A 21,386-nucleotide genomic window follows, 5' to 3' on the forward strand; every position below is an offset into this window, starting at 1 on the left:
AAGGGGATCACCTTTCAAATGTGGTAGAACAGGAGATTTGCATCGAGGATGTGGAGCTGACATATGTGAATCAACTGCATGATGTTGACACCTTGCTGAATCTATACCACAAAGAATCAAAGCATTTCTTAAGGCAAGCAAGTATCCAACTTGATGTTACAAAGGTGTACCTAATAAAATAGCCAGTGAGTATAACTTTTTCTAATATTATAGACCATACTAATCGGTGCCTTTGTAGTTTTTATTCAGTATTGGGATTTTTGTGTGTAGAAATGCTTTTTATTGAGATGTCATGTAAAGAAATAAAAAATCAAAAAGCTTTGGGCTGTTCATTCATGTGAGAAGATTTTTTTTTAAATGCCTTCATGGTGACACAAAGAAAAAAGGAACAAGAAAACACAGGTTTGGGTTTTCAAGAGATGACAGATATAGATGTCATTTTCATTGTATTCATCATCAGGTGTGTTTACAAATGTGCTTACAGTACACATCTAACAAAGAGACTCTCATTGTCAGTGCAGTTAACAGCTTCACATACTGACACTCACTGAAAAGCATCTTATCACACAATTTCCACTCATAGATAAAGCTCTCTCATATATTATGTAACATCTACTAAAATGTGTGACTCACGGCACAGTTGGCCTTTTGCACGGGCTGAGATATTGACACATATCTATTGTAAGTAAACCAGTGCAGTGCAGAAGCAGAGTAAATAAGACATACAAACAGTCTGATGCACATAAAAAAAAAAAACTCTTGTTTTTGCACTTTCCTTAGAGCTTAAAAACCCAACAGTATTTTGAATCCTTCTTTGGCAGATTTCTGATGTTTATCACGAGGACTGCAGATTTCTTGATGAAAACTTCTTCATGAATCTTCATCATGAATCCTATTAGGAAATATGTCCCCTGCTGAATTTTGGGCGTTTATCTTTTTTGTTAGGTTAAGGTTTATTATTTCTACAAACTCATATAAAATAACAAAACAAAATAAACAAGAAAAAAAACACTCGACAAATGAATTGATTTCATTTCATTGCCTGCATATTATAATTTTCATTAATATTATAAGAAACTATATCACTCTTGGATCAGTGCAGATAAACACTGTAAATACGAAACTATCCTTTTCAAAAAGCAAATTTCACCTGGAGCTATTGTTAAATAACACACACTACATTTTTCATTGACAAACTATGTCATTTCAACCCCCCATTCTATTGTTGTTAATCTTACAGCACGATTGTATAGTAAAATTGTAACTCATTCTTGTTTCAGACAAAAAACTTTCTAAAAAGGTCAAGTGTAATTAATAATGGTGCTCATTGTGAAAGGGAATAAAAAAGAAAATGAAAAAAAAAAAAAAACGCTTTTTGAATCACAAAAATTTAAATACACTTATCATTGCATGGATGTCCTTAATTATATGTGTTTTGATAGTGGGCGATATGGGTATGACCTGGAAGGCCACCATAAGTACTAAAAATAAAAAAAATCATGTCAGTTACAATCCAAAACAAATTTTAATTTGCCTTTTAACATGTTTCGTCGTGACTCTCTAATTGATTACATTAAAATAATTTGTGGGAACGGGGATGCTGAAGATGGGGCTAGCCCAGGGCAACATCCATGCAAGAACCACCACTGATTATGAACAAACCAATGAATTTTAGAAACAAGGATTTTGTGAACAACTTTTAATCATAGTCATAGGCTCACAGCTAAGCACACAGTTTAATCTTAACGACTGGCTTGATGTAGCCAGTATTAACTGACAAAATTGTGCCTGCATCTACTGAACTGGACCTGAAAACTGCCGGAACACCAGTTTGACTGTTTCCAGTGAGGTGAGTTTTACATTGCCATTCACTAAATTGATGTCGACCTAAAAGAAGCTCCTGTTCTAAAATACACTCAGGGCCAACCTAAATGTCTTCTGAAGTTTGTTCCAAGGAGACAAACAGTAAGCTGTTTAGGCCACATGATAAGAACATTTGGAGGAGTCAAATTACGCTCTCAAACTTCACACTGTCGTGGTTGTCAGGCATGGTGGTAGTAGTGAAGAGGACTACCTCCAAATTTGTCACCTTCATCTCAGAAAAACAGCCAGATGACTGAAACTTGGACACAACTGGGTTTTCCAAGAGGGCAATGATCCCAAGCATACATCAAACTGGCCATGACATGGATAAAACATGCCAACATGAAAGCCATAACCTAAACCTTGTTGAAAATTTTAGACTATTCTTAAATTAGCTCCATAGCCTCTGCAAAGAACAGAGGTTTAAGAGGGCCAGAATTATGTAAGAAGTTGGTTGATGCATAGAATGAGCATGTTGTTGAAGTACAATTTTCCAACCAAAACATGCCTAAATATTACTGGGATTGAATATATTTGTGCCTGTATGTATTATTTTGGCAACGTCTCAATTTAAGAAACTCCACAATTATCAATACATTTTTTCACCCAAAAACTGTAAAATTAATTTAAGTTACTTTTGTTTGATCAATGAAACAAAATCAAACAAATCAAATTCTAGCATAAAAATCCTGGAATGCTTTAAATAAACCATTAAAAGGCAAAAAAAAAAAGTAATAACATTACTTCCAATGTAAGCATTTTACCGGAACTGTGAATAACGGGACAGCTCAGGATTTTTAGTTTTTTTAGCTCTTCCTCAAGTTAATAGAAAATAAGAGTTACTGCTATTCTCTTTGCTATCACATCACATTTTGTTCATTGTAGGAAGCTAGTAACCTTTAGTAAAACTCACAGACAGAAGAAACAACAAAAGACCATGATGCTGCAGTGACAGGTCTAATATATATATGTATCAAAATATTTTCCTTTGGTAGATGACTAAATCACATCTAAACATGACCTTTTAGTTCTGTTGCAAGCATGTGCTGTAATGCATTACAAAGCTATTCCTAAAAAGCAGCACTACTGTCAACACACGCAATAAGTCGGCTTGAAAAAGTAAAATCAATGCAATACATGCATCGAAAACAATCCCAGTTGTATTAGGTGCTACATGAGTAGGGAAGGACGCTTATTTTCCTCTGGCTATAGCAACAGAAAAATATAGAAATATTATCTACATGTTGCCCTTTACAGAGAGAGCTTCTGTCACCTCCAACCTGCATCTGACATCAATATTTAGTGCAGTGGGAATGTTTTCAACAGTAGATGATTCATATACTTTCTTTAACAGTAGGGCTTTGGAAGTCTCTTTGCTTGTTTTCCCTTTTATCTGCAGATTCTGATTAGGAGGGATACAAGTATTGAAAAGAGACCATTCCACAACACTGACTGGCATTACTATATTCAAAACAAAAAAATATTTTTGTTTGAACTTATGGCAAGTCATGCAGTCAGTAGTGGCTGAGGTCACAGGGGGTTTTCTTGCTCTTTGACTTCAAAGTCTGGGCCTGAGTAGATTTCAATTGGTCTGGAAGTGAACCATGTATACAGTGCCTTGAAAAGCATACATACCCCTTACATTACCCCTTACCCCTAACATTTCATCATAAGAGAACTGTAACATTCAGTGCACTTTATGAGGGTCTTATGTGATAAACCTAAACACAATATTGCATACTTGTAAAGTAGAAGAAAACAATGTATGGTTACTAAATTGTTTAGAAATTGTTTTACAAATAAAAAAAGCTGTGCCCTTTAATATGACATCCCTAAATACAATCCAATGTGACCAATTGCTCTAAGGAAAGATCTGACACAATCCACCTGTGGAATTTAACCTCATCTTGAATAACGTTGTTCTGTGAAAGCCTCAGAGATTTGTTGGCAAACATTAATGAACAAATAGCATCATAAAGACCAAGGAACATGTCAGACATGTCAGGGCAAAAGCTGTGAACACATTTAGAGCAGGGTTAGTTTATAAAACAATATCGTAAACTTCGAACATTTTACGGAGCAATGTTCATTTTTACCAAGACATTACCATCCACTCACACTGACAGGCTAGGCAACTAAAGCATTAATCAGAGATGTAGCCAAGAGGCCCGTAGTTACTGTAGAGGAGCAGCAAGGGTCTGCAGCTCAGGTGGGAGAATCTGCTGACGTTACAAGTATTAGTCATGTCAGCAGATTCTGGACTTTATAGAAGAGTGGCAAGATTGTTAAATTGTTGATAGAAAGTAGAAACAAATCCTCTTTTCAGATTGCTACAGACTATATAGTGACCATAACATGAGGGTGGGGTGAGGGTTCACTTTACAGGACAACAATGACCCCAAACAAACAGCCAGGGCTACTTCAGATGACTGTTTGGCTCATTTGTGGCCCAAACAAGACCATAAATCAACCGAGAATCTGTGGCATGACTCGTAAATACAGTCATAGTCAATAAATTAAAATATTAAGTTATTTTAATAACTCATTTCACAATTTCATTGTACCCACCAGTACAATGACAATATGCTATTCTATTCTATTCTATTCTATTCTATTCTAGTAAGTGAAACACATTATGTAGCATAATTATACAAAGATTGATGTTTTCAAGCATTTATTTCTGTTAAGTACGGTGATTTTCTACTTACAGCCTAATCAAAACACGACATTTAAGATTAGAATATTACATCAGACAAAAAAAATCATTTTTAGTACAGAAATGTGGGCTAAGTGAAAAGTATGTTTCATACCTGCTTAAAGGTTATTTTCAAAAGGTACCTTTAATCTGACGAACAAACTTCATCAGAACACATATTCTAATTTACAGAATATGACTGTATATGTTCACTGACAACTTTGTGAAGAAGAATGAACAAAAATTATGCACTAGTCGATGTCACAATTTTTAGATTCTTACTTGTACAATGAAGTTTGTGGTTTTAAATCTGAAAAGGGGTATGAAGACTTCAGCAAGGCACTGTACTGGAAACATCAAGACATCGTATCCAGATTTGGATCACTGTCAGAGCACTTGGGGGACCACTAGTCACAGAGTTATTAGTACTACTGTTCTGTGGTGATCGTCGTGATGGTTATTACCAGCCTGGGTAATGCAGTGACATCAGTTCAATTTATGATTGTGGTTCACAGAGGAGCTACGTGGTAATCCTCAGCTGCAAGTCTTCAGACGATTGTTCAGACTGTTCAACGTTCGAACAAAACCGGCTGAATATACCCCGATTATAGAAATGAACACACACTTATTCCCTACCCACACACTTTAGATATGTGCATAGATGCCCACAACCTACACCTATACACACGCACACACACACACACACACACACACCAACACACATACACACACACGCAAACATATACACTGTAGTTAATCTGCACTACTTTCTGGCACTAAGTCCTCTCTTTTCCAAAGTTGTTTATCACACTTGGTCTTCGTTGCTTCTTCCTTCCCCTGTGGCCAGACTTACTGCTGGTGTTGTTTTAGGCTGAAAAAGAAAACACAGGAAAGAATTTGTTAGTCTTGTTCTGCAGATTTGACAGGACATGGCCTTTTTAACCACAGGGAGCAAGGAACCCAGTGGGGAGAAAGATTTTACCTGGGCCTTTGGAACTAATCCTATTTTTCTGTAAGTCAATTTGACATTTTAAATCCAGAGCAAGCAACACAATAAACTCAGTCATTATTAGTATTTTAACAAGACAATTGTACAGCGATATAATACTGTAATTCTGATTTGCTGCTACTTCTTATTACTTACTCCACTTAAAACAAATCCCCTTTACTGCAAAGTACAGCTTGGCAATATGCGAAACATTACCAATACACCTGCTCCACAATCTTTCATAATTACAGCCATCTATTATGCCTACTATCTGGCTGTGCTCCAAATTAAAACAAAGAAAATGGATAGGAGCATAAACCCTCATGTTTAAAGTGCACTATTTGCTGCATATTTGGCCTTTATCGCAAACCGCTAATTGTTTTTCATGATGACAGCTGCTGCGGTTGCATTCTGCAGCTTTATCACTATGAAATAAAGCAAGTGGAGAGGCAAGGAAGCCACCTTCAATTAAAACTAAAGCGATAAGTTGGTTTGAAGATCATAGAAGGCATCTCACACCACATTGACTAAGCCTTATTTTTGGAAGTGTTTTAAAGGACAAACATCCAGGGAAATCCTGACACAGATCCATATCACTCAGATGACGATAGTGAGTCCGAGCTGCTTGTTGTACGGAGTCATAACAAATGTATAATGTCTCCTTCATCTCTAAAGAATTATTGTGTGATAGATCCTCTGTTCAGTCTATGGTGTTATTATTTCTTTTATCACACAGCTCTGGGATTATTTCTTTAGTCTCAGTGTGAGCTTATCCTTCTCTCCCCTTACCTTAGTTGAAAGAAACAAACAATAACAGACACGCAAGTTGAGAGTGAGATGTTTCCCTCTATACGTGGTCGGCAATTTGAGTCTAAAATAAAAACATGAATCAGAGACAGCATGACAAATTCCACTCTTTTTATCACAGTCCTTGGTAAATTGCCACCCTTTCACAGTGAAACCTCATAATCACTGTTTGTGCACACACTGCAACAGAGTTAGAGAAAGAAAGGAGGATTTGCAGGCAGGCTGTCAGTGCCTATCCCATTAATGGCTGTAAAAACAGTGGCTTTTACAGACTGTCTGCTCTGACAGGACTTATCTGTCGAGTTGGAAACTCAGAAGAGAGGGAGGGCCTGAGTGTGGAAGCTTGTATTGTTTTCCGGCAGGGGACAGGTAGCAGCCAGGAAGGGTGGGAGGGCAACAAGATGAGAGAGGCAAAGGGAAAACTAAAAAAAGAACAGAGGAGGACTAAACCGTAGTTAAATCGAAGCTTTAATATATTTTACATACCTTTAACCATAAAACTATGAAACATATGTTGAATGATTTTGCTGTGAGTTCATAGTTGTGCAGTTATAAACAGAAATTAAATACTGTCTTTAGTTAAAAGTATCTGGTATTTGAAATTTGTAACACTGAAAGATCTATATGTAGCATCGTTGCTGTGTTTGCCTGTGAAAATCTAATCGGTACATCGATAGTCACTGCTGACTAAGTTTCTTATTGGTGCAGTACATCCACCCATAGCCATATTAACAGAAGCTGTGGAGAAACCTGCATATGTACAGATGCAGTTGCATTTATATTTAGCTCTGTGTACAGTCGAACACATAGATTTTACCAGCCATTATTTCCACATTTTCCTGAAAATGTTCCCTCTTGTCCGTTACTATGGGGACAATGTTGCATTTTTATGAGGTTTACTGAACATTTCTTTAAACAAAGAAATGTTAGTAGTTATATACTACTAAATCTGTAGTATATAACTGAAGTTCACATCATAGAAGTCAGTACTGACTTGTTTTATTTGGTTTAAAATAAAGTCACATGTATGAAGATTTAAGGCCTTTATTTCTTGGTTTTTGTCTAAAAAAACTATTTAGATATCCCAAAGGGGGAAGAAATTTTTATTCTTGCGTATGTTAGTAATCTTAACATTTTTCACTCAGTATTGAGGGCTCATTGCTATGTCTTCCTAATGTCTTCTAAGAAGCTCTACCATGGAGCATCGACTACTGACCAGATGCTGCTGGTTTTGGGATGGATGAGAGGTGCATATTTTTTTTTAACCCGTCATGATGCCTGGTTACATTTAACGTTGTCTGCTTGAGCAGATAAAAAGCTTCTATGGAGAGATCATGATGGTTCACTACCATGGTGGCAAGAACATACGGGCTTCCAGGGTTAGGAGGTACCTGATAGCAGCAAAGGCAAGTGTTTCAGGATTTTTGACCCAAGTGCATTGGCATAGATTGGTCACTAGAAAACCTGAAACAGGGCTAGCCATACTGGCCTCATATGTACTTTCACCACCGCTCTGGCTACAACCAGATAGATCTCAGCAAAGAGATAGAACGAACAAGCCAGGCTTTCCACGGCAACAAATTAAGTGCCATAATCAGGCCATTTGTTCGGTATGCGACGGGGTTCCTTGGAAAAGAACTCCCAGCTAGGGAGAGGCACACAATTCTCCAAATACCACTAAGGTAAGTTGTGATTTTTTCAGGCTAAAGTTTAAACACAAGGTGTGTTTGAGATGCTGTCAAAGTGAAACCCTTGCATTATAATAAAAAATGAGAGGAATAGGAGGAAAAATGCAATCAATAACTAACAGGTTTTAAGATACAATTTTAAAATAGACGCAGCACAACACCTAACAACAACTTCAGGATTCAGAGCCTCACTATGACTAACTCACGGTGATCAGTGAAAAGCACAGATTTTGGATTTTGTGAGTACGATTCCTGCTGACTGTATTCACAGATATTTGTGCTGGGCTAGATTAAAATGACTGCACTTGGTGGCATGCTTGCAAATCTGCAGCTCTCTGTACAGAAAGGCCACTAACACACATCTCATGTTGCTTGTAAGACGATGAAAATTCTGATGAAGCTTCCTCCTTTACAACAAGATGGTGAAGGTGCAGAAACCTCTCTTAATCATAAGGATTTAGGTTATTAGAAGCCTACTGGTAAGGATGTATTACTGAAGGTGGTAGATTTTTTTATTATGGCTAGAGAAAACCTAGCTGATGAGTACTAAGTGTACAGTAGTGCCGTGCTTGCGTACAGACAGTTGTAAAGGCACATTTACCATGAACCAGTAACAAATAATGTTGGATGTCCTTTAGACCACAAGGCAGTAAAATCTAGTAAAAAGGGACCTTAGCTGCTCATTACTGGTGGAGGTTGTGTTGCTATAACCTTCTATAAATTACAATCAAGTATTACATTAGGTTGTCACTGTATTAATATTTCTCTTTGGAAATGTGTGGTTTTAGTATTGTACTTCTAATCTTTGTCATACTGAAGCAAATGGAGACTGGGTTTTTTTCAGTCACTACAGTATTTTTAGATTTCCACAGACAACCAGAATGGCATCTATAAATGTCATATCTCTAGCACCTTTTCCACTGATGCACCATCATTTGTCACACTTCTTTGCTTTACTGTTGAGGGTGCAAACTGGCTATGTTCAAAGCAAGCCAACCAAACCCCATCTAAGCTGAAGAAATGTGTCCTGGTGACCAAGAAACATACTCTCCATGTTTAGTTTTTTCAGAATTTTAGGATTTAACTTCTGCTCTCTCCTAATTTTCAGTCTCATCTCTTTGTCTTAATTGTTTAAGAAACTCGGATTTTAACAGACGATTCAGAATTTTTAATGCTTGCAGCTCTTGTATGCCCCCCATCTTTTAAACATGTTTCCTGAGATTGATTTTTAGAAGAACACATGTTCCTGACTGCAATAAATTTTTATTAGCAGATTTTTGGTGGCTATTTACCATTTTGCTCGAAATAAAAATTATACTTTCCTCTGCCCTTGGTAAATCCTGATTACTGTAGAGCTCAAAATACTCTTGCTGAAACTTTACCTGCAGGACTATATAAACAACTAACTAGGTTAGATCTGGTATTTCTTTTAAAAACATGCAAACATTTCTTTGTGCATGTTTTTTAAAATTATGCTATGGTGCAGTTGATTTAAAGTCAGTCAGTCAGTCATTTTCTACTGCTTATTCCATAGTGGGTCGCAGGGGAGCTGGCGCCTATCTCCAACAGTCTATGGGCAAGAGGCAGGGTACACCCTGGACAAGTTGCCAGTCCATCACAGGGCAACACACAAACAACCATGCACACACTCATTCACACACCTAAGGGCAATTTAGAGTGACCAATTAACCTAACAGGCATGTCTTTGGACTGTGGGAGGAAGCCGGAGTACCTGGTGAGAACCCACACATGCACGGGGAGAACATGCAAACTCCATGCAGAAAGATGCCCAGCTGGGAATCGAACCCAGGACCTTCTTGCTGCAAGGCAACAGTGCTACCAACTGCACCACCGTGCAGCCCTTGATGTAAAGTGTTTATTTTTAATTTTTAAATATTTTTTAAACAAGGAAACACTAATTTTACTTGGCAACTTCAAGGAAAATGCAATGGGGAACCAGTTCCTAATAATAATAATAATAATATTTGACCCATTTTATAAGGATGTGCAAATCGGCTTTCTACTAAATGCTATCCTTCAACAAGAACAACAGCGAAGCAGTATTTGAAGTTTATTGTATGTGTCCTTAAACAACACAGTCATAAATAAACAGAAATACTTTGAGTTATAAGGAAATTACATAAAGGAAAAACAAGAAAAGAAAGAAGCAAAGGGGATAATGGAGGAAAACATACAAAGTCAAGCTGAGGGTGGAGGTAGAAAAAGGTCATGGTCTGTGAATGAACAGGTTCTTAATGGACTAATCCAATAATCTTTCACAGGGTCACTAATGTGGGATATAAGATATATAAGGATAAGGTTGTGACAGTAGGTTCAAAGAGAGTGCATGTGGCTTTAATAACCACTGGAGGTGGTTGCTGGGATTTGAAGGTCACGTTTGCATGCTTTGTGTGTGTGTGTGTGTGTGTGTGTGTGTGTGTAGGCAAGATTCTACACTTGTTTAAACTTGCAAGAAATGTTAACTATGAAATCTTAGAAGCAATTTCTACATTTATCACTTTTAATTCCATAATAGCCGCCAGGAAAATTTTCAGAGGGACAAGCTAAACAGGTCATCCATGTTCAGATGTCACTGGACCAACAATCTTCTATCAGTAGGTCATATAAACCTGAATGTCACTTCAGCCTTTTGGGGGTAGCTCAAAGATGCATTCATGCATCCTAACAAGAACAGGAGCTGACAATATATGAATCCAAAAATATCAGTCAAGAGAGTTCAACCTAAAAATAAAACATCTGGAAAATGAAAAATGGCCAACTCTGTCATTGGCAAAGTGTGAATCTTAGAAGGTAACTCCATTCTTGTTATCTGAACTTATTAGGCTTTTTTAGGGGGAAAATCCCCAAAGTACATTTTTGCTCTAATACAGTTAGCTTTTATATTCATTCCGGTCCAGCAGCAAGGTTGGTAGTGAACCTATTTTACCCAGTTAAGAAAATTACAACAAAAAGTTACGTTTCTACTATGCAACCCTAATTTTACAACCCTAATGTTGCATAGTCCAATATTTCTGTCACAGTAATTACAGTTCAGAATGTATTGCAAACCACTCAAAGTCTATTGTAAATGTAACTGTAATAGAAGAAGACTGTATTAATTCCTCCCTTTGAAGCTAAGCAGAAGATCTATTGTCAGGATTACAACATGAATCTGACATAAAGGTAAAAGTCTGTTTTATTTTATAGAAAAAAAACATTCATTAATATTTCCACTAACCTTAGCAGATTTCATTAATAGATTTGAATATAGGCACTCAAAAACATCATTATATTCAAAATGAGTGACTGAGTTTGATGTTGTTTGAATAAAAATACCAATTACACCCATTGAAAGTTAACAGAAAATTTAACCAGTCATGGAAATTGGAGTTGGTTATGATTGAAATCAAATGCAGCAAAACTGCAGCATGTAATAAATGTTTGGCTCCCTCCCACCACTAAAGTCTGATTTGGCTATGGTTCGTGTAGTGAAAATGGCAGGGGTAAAAAAAAAAATCAAGGCCCTGGAGAAGTACCCAGAAACAGGTTCCTGCAATGGAAATACAGGAAGAAATGGTCGCTGATCTACATTTAGTGGGTTTCTTTTAACATCTGTAACTGCAACATTTGTACATATCCAGCTATTTACTGCAATTCGGTAAAGGTAATATTACACTGCGGCATGACTTCTTAGTGTGTCTTTAGCCTTTCATGACGCATGCACACATTGTATGTTGCATATTGCATATGTCATTCGAAAATCATGCCAGTAATTATGTGCTTATGTAAGTAAAGCTATGTAATGGCTGAATATTGTACAAAACACAATTTATGCAACCGGTCAAACATTTTAGATACACTTTCTCACTCAATGGGTCTCTTTAATTTCGTGACTATTTACATTGTAGATTCTCACCAAATGCAACAAAACTATGAATGAACACGGAATTATATAGTTAACAAAAAGTGTGGAATAACTAAACATTTTTATATTTTAGATTCTTCAAAATAGCCCCCATTTGCTTTGATTACTGCTTTGCTCTCTTGGTATTCTCTCCATGAGCTTCATGAGGTGGTCACCTGAAATAGTTTTCCAAATAGTCTGGAAATAACTTCTCAGAGGTTCATTGAGAGATGGCCAAAGGTTAATATTTCAGTTATCACAGCAAAAGGTGACTACTTTAAGGAATCCAAAATATAAAACGTATTTAAAGTTCTTACTATTTTTTTGTCCCCTCCTTGAACCGCCACCTTAACGTGGTGGAGGGGTTTGAGTGCTTGAATGATCCTAGAGGCTATGTTGTCTGGGGCTTAAATGCCCCCTAGTAGGGTCTCCCATGGCAAAAAGGCTCTAGGTGACGGGTCAGACAAAGAGCGGTTCAAGAACCCCTCATGACGACTACGAAATGGAGGCACGTGACGTCGCCCGGTACGGCGGAGCCGGGGTTCCACCCTGGAGCCAGGCATGGGGTCGGGACTCGTCGGAGAGTGCCTGGTGGCTGGGTTGCTCCTCGCGGGACCCGGCAGGGCCAAGCTTGAATGAGAGACACGAGGCCATCCCACAGTGGACCCATCACCTGTAGGGGGAACCGTGAGGGACCGGTGCAAAGAGGATTGGGCGCCAGACGAAGGTGGAGACCTCGGCGGCCTGTTCCCCGGATGCATAGGCTGGCTCTAGGGACGTGGAATGTCACCTCGCTGGGGGGGAAGGAGCCTGAGCTTGTGCGGGAGGTTGAGAGATATCAACTAGAAATAGTCGGGCTCGCCTCCACGCATAGCATGGGCTCTGGAACCCATCTCCTCGAGAGGGGCTGGACTCTGTTCTACTCTGGAGTGGTCCACAGGGAGAGGCGGCGGACTGGGGTGGGTTTGCTTGTCGCCCCCCAGCTCAGCCGTCTAGTGTTGGGGTTAACCCCAGTGGATGAGAGGGTCGCATCCCTGCACCTTCGGGTTGGGGAGAGGTCTCTGACTATCATTTCAGCCTACGGGCCGAGTGGTAGTGCGGAATACGCAGCCTTTTTGGCATCCCTGTCGGGGGTGCTGGATAGTGCCCCTCCCGGGGACTCCATTATTCTGCTGGGGGACTTCAACGCCCACGTGACACCTGGAGAGGCGTGATCGGAAGGAATGGCCTTCCCGATGTGAATCCGAGCGGTGTTTTGTTATTGGACTTCTGTGCTAGTCATGGATTGTCCATAATGAACACCATGTTCAAACATAACGCTGTCCATCAGTGCACTTGGCACCAGGACACCCTAGGTAGGAGGTCAATGATTTACTTTGTTGTCGTATCATCAGACCTTCGGCCGCATGTTTTGGACACCCGGGTGAAGAGAGGGGGTGAGCTGTCCACTGATCACCACCTGCTGGTGAGTTGGATCCGCTGGGGGAGGAGAAAGCCGGACAGACTTGGCAGGCCCAAGCGCATAGTGAGGGTCTGCTGGGAACGTCTGGCGGACCCCTTGGCCAGGGATGTATTCAACTCTCACCTCCGGGAGAGCTTTGACCAGATTCCGAGGGATGTTGGAGAAATACTGTCCGAGTGTCCACAAGTGTTTTGTGGACCTGGAGAAAGCATTCGATTGTGTCCCTCCTGATGCCCTGTGGGGGGTGCTCCAGGAGTATGGAATCGGGGGCCCTTTATTAGGGGCCATCCGGTCTCTGTACAAGCGGAGCAGGAGTTTGGTTCGCATTGCAGGCACAAAGTCGGACCTGTTCCCGGTGCATGTTGGACTCTGGCAGGGCTGCCCTTTGCCACCAGTCCTGTTCATAACTTTTATGGACAGGATTTCTAGACGCAGCCAAGGGCCAGAGGGGGTCTGGTTTGGGGACTAGAGGATTTCGTCTCTTCTTTTTGCAGATGACGTGGTCCTGCTGGCCCCCTCTAGCCAAGACCTACAGCACGCACTGGGGCGGTTCGCAGCCGAGTGTGAAGCGGCAGGGATGAAAATCGGCTCCTCCAAATCCGAGGCCATGGTTCTCGACCGGAAAAGGGTGGCTGTCCTCTTCAGGTTGGAGGGGAGTTCCTGCCTCAAGTGGAGGAGTTTAAGTATCTCGGGGTCTTGTTCACGAGTGAGGGAAGAATGGAGCGGGAGATCGACAGACGGATCGGTGCGGCTGCCACAGTAATGGGGGCGCTGCGCCGGTCCGTTGTGGTGAAGAGAAAGCTGAGCCGAAAAGCGAAGCTCTCAATTTACCGGTCGGTCTACGTTCCTGCCCTCACCTATGGCCATGAACTTTGGGTCATGACCGAAAGAACGAGATCCCGGATACAAGCGGCTGAAATGAGCTTCATCCGTAGGGTGGCCGGGCACTCCCTTAGAGATAGGGTGAGGAGCTCGGCCATCCTGGAGGGGCTCGGAGTAGAGCCGCTGCTCCTCCACATCGAGAGGAGCCAGTTGAGGTGGCTCGGGCATCTATACCGGATGCCTCCTAGACGCTTCCCTCTGGAGGTGTTCCAGGCACGTCCCACCGGGAGGAGGCCCAGGGGACGGCCCAGGACACGCTGGAGGGACTATGTCTCTTGGCTTGCCTGGGAACGCCTTGGGCTCCCCCCGGGGAGCTGGAGGAGGTGTCTGGGTAGAGGGACGTCTGGGTCTCTGCTGAGTCTGCTGCCCCCGCAACCCGGTCCTGGATAAAGCCAAAGACGACAAGTACGAGTACAATTTTTTTGTTTGCTACATAATTCCATATGTGTGCATTTACAGTTTTGATTCCTTCACTGAGGATCTACGTACAATCTAAATAGTCATAAATATAAAGAAAACTATTAAATGAGAAAGGTGTAAAATTTTTGACCAGTAGTCTATGTCAAGTCTGAATATTTATGTTAAGTACTCCTTATAGCCACATGTTTAAAAAGTCATTATATTTATATATTTTACAAAGAAAATAAAATTCCCGTCATGGTAACTGGAAATTAGTTTCAAATCCCAATAAACTCAGTTTTGCATCAGTGATTATTACAGCCAACTAACTCAAGAGGACATTATCACAGCAAGAAACATCCAGCAAAAAGAAATATACATGCAAGACCTCACCTACTGTTAGATAATCTATTTGTGTTATGTTAGCAATACTAAGTAATAGTTCACAAAGATTAAACCAGAGATGCTAATTTTCATACCATAATCATCTAGTAGTAATACAAAAAAACCAACATTCCAGATTATTAGGAAAATGTGTCAATATCCTGAGAAAACAAAATACCATCGGACATAAAATCGTTGTTAACTTGAGAAAACTGAATAATCAATTCTTGATCTGGCTGTTCTTGGCATTCATAAATATGAACCTCAGTGCCACGAAGGTTTATTCCAATTATCAATATCTCCATCACTTGGCTCTACGTAAAGCTCATTTGTGGCACAGAAACATAAATAGTCAATATCTAATGCAAAGAGACACAGTACACTTTTTATTATTTAGGAAACGCAAGCTGCCACCAGACTCACTCAAATTATTTGTAACTTAGTGGCTATCCCCCAGTTGAGTCTTGTCCCACTTTAGCTGACTTGATTTTACTTTTAGAAACAGTCTGCCTTGTGGTTCCTGTGAATACCTTGTTTGGACTCTGATTTCTTTGCCAGGTAAACACAGTTGGAATTTGGCAGTAGCTTAAGGGCAGAGGCTGAGTCCTATTTATCACGTAACCTTCCGAACATCACAGCTACCCTCAGCACAGCATTTGTGTGTCTATATGTGGATATATGGTTTTTTTAATAGTTTTTTTATATATTTATATTTTTGATCTTTACAATGTACCCATTTTGCATGGTAATTGCTGTGACCTAAAATATTACCTACATGCATAATGATTCTCCATGGGGGTCAGCAGTCCTATTCAGATACAAAAAAAAACACCTTCTGCAATCTTTTTAAAATTTAAAACAAGTGCTCTATCGAAATAAGAAAAAAGACTCATCTGAAGTACTTGGTAGAAATGTAAAAGTCAGAGTTACTGTGACCTGGATTTCTCCCATTCTTTTGAATATAACATTTCAGGACCACCTTCAGGGAATGTCAACTTAGGCACATAAGTCTACTCGGACAGGAAAAGAAATGATGACATTATATTTTCAAAGGGCAAAAGTGAACTTTTCATTGCTTTACACAGTACCATTCTGCCTTAACTTCAATCATTCTGTAACCTAAGAAAGATCACGGGCTGGACTGTAAAATGCAGCTTGACAGACTGGTGGATACGCACAAGGGCAAGTTAAAAAATATATCGTGCAATAGGAGTTTTCCTTTAATGGCTGCCCAGAATTGCAGCGACAAGGGTAGACTGAATGATGACTACTGGTAGGCAGACGGACCAAGGAGTAATGCTGAGTTTGTATGTATCCAACAGGATAATGCATCATGTCTAAAACCTTAAATAATTTCAAACTGGTAACTGGGTCTCTGTTCTCTAATGGCATCCACCTGGTTTAATCCAATAGAACACATTTGAGATGTAGTAGAATGGGAAAGTCACACCATAGTTGTGCAAATCTGCAGCAACTGAGGGATGCCGTCGTAAATCATGATGAAAATTTCAGAGGAATGTTTCTGACACTGTGTTGAATGTGCCATTAAAAATAATAAAAGGGGGGTCCAACTTGGTAGAAGGGGGTATGCCTTAAAAACTGGCTGGTGAGTGAGGATTAAATAGATTGAAATCACTTACTACTTACAACGTACTTGTTGTTAAACAAGAACACTGCAGAACCGAACATTCCTTAAAATTTATAAATACAGTAAAAGATAGTTTAAAACCTTTCCAATATATGTCAGATTTCCAATATATTGCATTCTTGCTGAAACTAGAATTCAACCTGAAAAGACTCACAATAAGAAACACAAAGAGGACGATTAGAGAAGTTTATTGATAAAAGTTAATATCTTTGGCACTCGGACCCCAGAGGAAGACATAAATGCTGAGAATGACATGAGCTTGAATGAACGTCTTCGGCTTAGAATTAGATGAGGCCCCCCACCCACCCCCCTTGGGATCCAAAACTGGTGGTGGAGTGAAAGCCTAAGAAGGTGAGGGAGCTGGGAGGAGTATTGAAGGGAGATGGTGGAGGTGGGGCGGAGGAGGGTCGAAGCTCAGCTGAAGAGTGGGCAATCCATGACTGGAGGTCCTTAAAAGCGAAGCCTCAGAGGATAATTGACTGAAGACACATGCAGATCTGATGCTGATTGGATGGAGGAGAGACGCACGGTGGAGTAATAGGACGGCAGGGAGGTGGAGGTGAGTCTTTCAGTTTGAATTATTGTCAAAACTCCATTAAATAAAAAAAGTAGCATTTGCTTTAACATAATGTATTTCCAGGGCAGTATTACAGATAATTCTACCTTTAATTTTCACTTTATCAACAAGGTTAGTAGATTTTAGGAGTGCTTGATCTGCATACTTGCATTGTGTTGTAGTGTTCATCTGTCTGCTTCAGTTCTGTTCTTGTCTGCTCGCTAACTAAGTGCAGCCACAAACTGTAAACTGTAAAAATGTTCTGCCAGTTTATCTTGTCATATCTCTGCTGTTAATGTCCTCTACAAGTCTAATTACAGCAGCCAGTTTGGACCAACTCTGAAGTGTGCAGTGCTTGCAGTGACCCGCTGCAAGCACTGCACACTTCAGAGCTGCCTGTGAAGCAGATGGTCGGCTCAGATAAGGCGGGGGAGCTGGTAGACTGCAGAGTCCAGCTGTTTAAGTGATAGAAAAATCTGTTTTTGTTTTATGATGATGGATTCCTAATGCCAATCATCACACAAAACACACATACTCAGACCCACAATTTTCATGGATGTTTCTTTGGTGAAAGCTAATCCTCTGTCACTGCCAGTCATTCTTTTATGTCATCCAGAAAGCTCCTTATACAAAGTAAAGCTTATCCTTAGTGTGAAAGAACACAAAAACAATACAAACCTGCATATACTCCCAAAGGCTTAGGATGAAAGTTTGGGTGTGACCTTATCGAAATACTGTCCAACGAATAAAAAAGTCACGAGATATGAAAGGAACCATCCATGCAGTCACTTTCATGTGTACACATTAACACACTTTAACACAAACATATCATTAACTTGTTTGACAGCTAATTCTTGAAAAAAAAAAAAAAAAAGAATAATCTATCAATATATATATATATATATATATATATATATATATATATATATATAAACAACAAAATACAGTACCTCACAAAAGTGAGCGCACCCCTCATATTTTTATAAATATTTTATTATATCTTTTCATGAAACAACACTGAAGGTATGGCGCTTTGATGCAATGTAAAGTAGTCAGTGTAAAGCTTGTATAACAGTGTAAATTCATTCTCCCTTCAAAATAACTCAAAACACAACCAGTAATGTCTAAACTGCTGGCAACAAGGGAACTATGCATTAAAATTTAACAGTGACAGGTGAATACAGAGGAAGTGAGGCTGATGAGGTGGAACCTTTAGCCGTGTTCTCTGTTACCCAGAGGATCGATACAGCAGTGCAACATCGCTGGCCAAACCTATTTTCAGAATCAGTGTTCACTCTCACAAACAAAAGCCTGCACTGTTTCAGAGTAGTTGCACTAAAAACAATCTGCGCTTTGAGAATATTAATTTTCACATGTGATGAGCTTAATTTAATTACCTTTGAAAACCATTTAAAATAACTGAAATTCTAATACACTACATACAGATATATATATCTATATATATATATATCTATATGTATATATATAGATATATATATTAAAGACATCTTCCTCTACAACCTTTCTCCTGTCCTCAAATGCTGCAATTTTAAGATGTCATCAAAAACTCAGGGAGCCAGAAAATGTATGGTCTTGAACCTTTTGAAACTGTTTCTTATGCTGACAGATATGTGAGCAGTAAAAGCTAAAGCCTTGTGCCTCCCCTGTAAGTCTCCCTGGTACCTCTCCCTCATTTATTCTTATCTGTCTTTGACCTATCCATTCTCTCCATCCTAAAGCTCTGCAGCTGTCAGCAATGCTGGGTTAACCTCATTGTCCAGTCTGAATCTCAGTATCTCTGGCTCCAACTTTCTGCTCAGTCTTAAAGATTTATTGTTAAGTGGAGGTTTGTTGCACTCACGTTTTATTATCTTTGCACTATTCTGTCTTCAATACATCGTGCTGCTCTGTAAAAGGGCATTTGTTAATTTTATTGTGGCTTTTGCTTGCTCTGCAGTCTTTTCTGCTATGCGACTGTAACACTGACACAAGAGAGTTATGAACAGCTATCTTTTTCCATGATATACTTCTCGTGTGTGGCTCTGATATATTACAAAAATCACTTTTTCCAGGAATTTAGATCATGCTTTTGATCCAGGCCTCAGTTTGGAGGTCTGTTGGTGTTTAGAACCTTTATTCTCATGTCAAAAAATTATATAAAACAATCTCTTCGAAATAACTCTGTTTTACAAATCCATAAAGCATCATTTGGAGATGGATGCCAGTGCAAATGTGAGTACTTTGGCTGAGCTTCCTCTCCAAAGTCAATGGCAAAGCAACGTCAGGTCTTTTAAAAAGTATCTTGATCTACAACAGAATATACTTATCTATACTTATTGGAAGAATGAGCAAAGACACAGCAATGTTAAGTAATGGCAAAGGAATAGATTTATTTATTCTCTTCCAAGAAGCTACACCTGGCCTGACTCTGTGTCTAATTGTGACACCTTTCTGGAGAGGGGAATCGTCCGAGCTTCTGCTGGCAACAACTTAATGCTCACCCTCTACCGATGATCCACATGGCCCTGTCTTTTAGTGTTTAACCCTTTCTCTCTCCTAGACATGGCGATTGACTAAGCTTTTACTGTGACTAACTCTATGTGCTCTCTTTCAGACTCTAACCTTGAAAACTGGCTCAAAGTTTATCTGTTCTGTCTTTCTAGGTGAAACGACTAAAGGAGCTACATCCATTAACATTTACTTTTCCTTCCCATAGAAAGTACTCCTGGATCAGTGCTTCTTTGTTCTCTTTGTGTCTCTGCTCTGTTCTCTCTAACCCCCAGTCGGTCGTGGCAGATGGCCGCTCACACTGAGCCTGGTTCTGGTTCTGCAGGAGGTTTCTTCCTGTTAAAAGGGAGATTTTCCTCTCCACTGTCGCTACATGCATGCTCAGTATGAGGGATTGCTGCAAAGTCAACGCCAGTGACTGTCCACTGTCTCTACATGCTCATCCAGGAGGAAGGAATGGTGCAAGTCACTGACTGGATGCAATCTGCTGGGTTTCCTTAGATAGAAAAACTTTTGAACCAATTTGAATAAAAAGCTAACTCCGACTGCACTGTTCAATGATTAGGATTAACTGGAATGTATGTACCTGACTGTTGTGAAGTGCCTTGAGACAACATGTGTTGTGAATTGGCGCTATATAAATAAAACTGAATTGAATTGAATTTAAAAATGTTTCACAAACTTATTGTTAAGGGAGATCCTGTGGCAGGAGAGCTTGTGATTTCAAAACAACACCATATTGCTATTTAAAATAAAGTCTCTTTCAAAAACCAGTATTTACCTGCTGTTATTATGTGACTTCGTCTGGTGATGTCAGGAAAATTATCATTACAAATAAAGGCAATATTAAAGTTTAACACCCTGCATCTATGTTTGAGACTCTTAATTTGCTGTATGAAATGAAGACATTTTTGAGTTGTTTCCGGTTTCAGGTTGACAGAATGAGCTACCTTTTAAATTGTGGCAGCATTTTGCAGACCAGGCAAAAAAAAGACATGGTGACTGAGTAGAAAACAAGATATGAATGATTTGCAAGCACTGTGAGAATACTGTGAAGTTTCTATTGGCTCCAAACTAAAAGTCTATTTGCTGGTCCGGATGTCATTGGATCATCCGTAGTTTAGATCCTTCTCATGAGCTGAATGTATTGTTACACACGGACTTTGATACATTTTTCTAATAATTTATTTCAAAAATAAAAAAAATCATTGTGTCTGACCAGCTCCCACTTAAAGTAAATGGTGCAGTTTCTCTGTAATTCAAAGACATTAAACGCTGAAGATATCTTAATAAACAAAACAGTGACAAATAGAAAATTTTGTTTTTCAATCATATGCTGGATCAGATTTTTGCTTTTGTTTTGTTTAATTTGCCTGATCACAGCTTTACATTTGCAACTCAACCCTATGTTTACATCTGCTACATGTATGTCTTCTTGGTGCTAGTATTGTACCTTTATTCAAGCTTTTGTCATTATACAATCAGTCACACTTTCATAAGGACGAACACAGTTTTCTACAGTAAATATATAAACTTGTCTTCTTTGGTGGCCATTAATAATAATAAGTCAAATTTTTACCCCGACTTAAAAACTCTTTCTTA

The 21,386-nt window shown here is 39.4% G+C and overlaps 1 protein-coding gene across 1 annotated transcript in view; it reads right to left on the reverse strand.

Annotated features, from left to right (window-relative positions):
• Positions 1-403: 403 nt before the first annotated feature.
• zgc:171482 (zinc finger protein) overlaps positions 404-21,386 on the reverse strand; it is a 114,768-nt gene continuing 93,785 nt past the window's right edge. Inside the window, exon 7 of the mRNA XM_047352161.1 lies at positions 404-5,429. Within this exon, the coding sequence (XP_047208117.1) occupies positions 5,408-5,429 (22 nt within the window). The 3' untranslated portion in view covers positions 404-5,407. The remainder of the gene's footprint in view (positions 5,430-21,386) is intronic.

The sequence above is a fragment of the Girardinichthys multiradiatus genome, chromosome 22 (genome assembly GCF_021462225.1).
Source record: "Girardinichthys multiradiatus isolate DD_20200921_A chromosome 22, DD_fGirMul_XY1, whole genome shotgun sequence".
Classification (NCBI taxonomy): Eukaryota; Metazoa; Chordata; class Actinopteri; order Cyprinodontiformes; family Goodeidae; genus Girardinichthys; species Girardinichthys multiradiatus.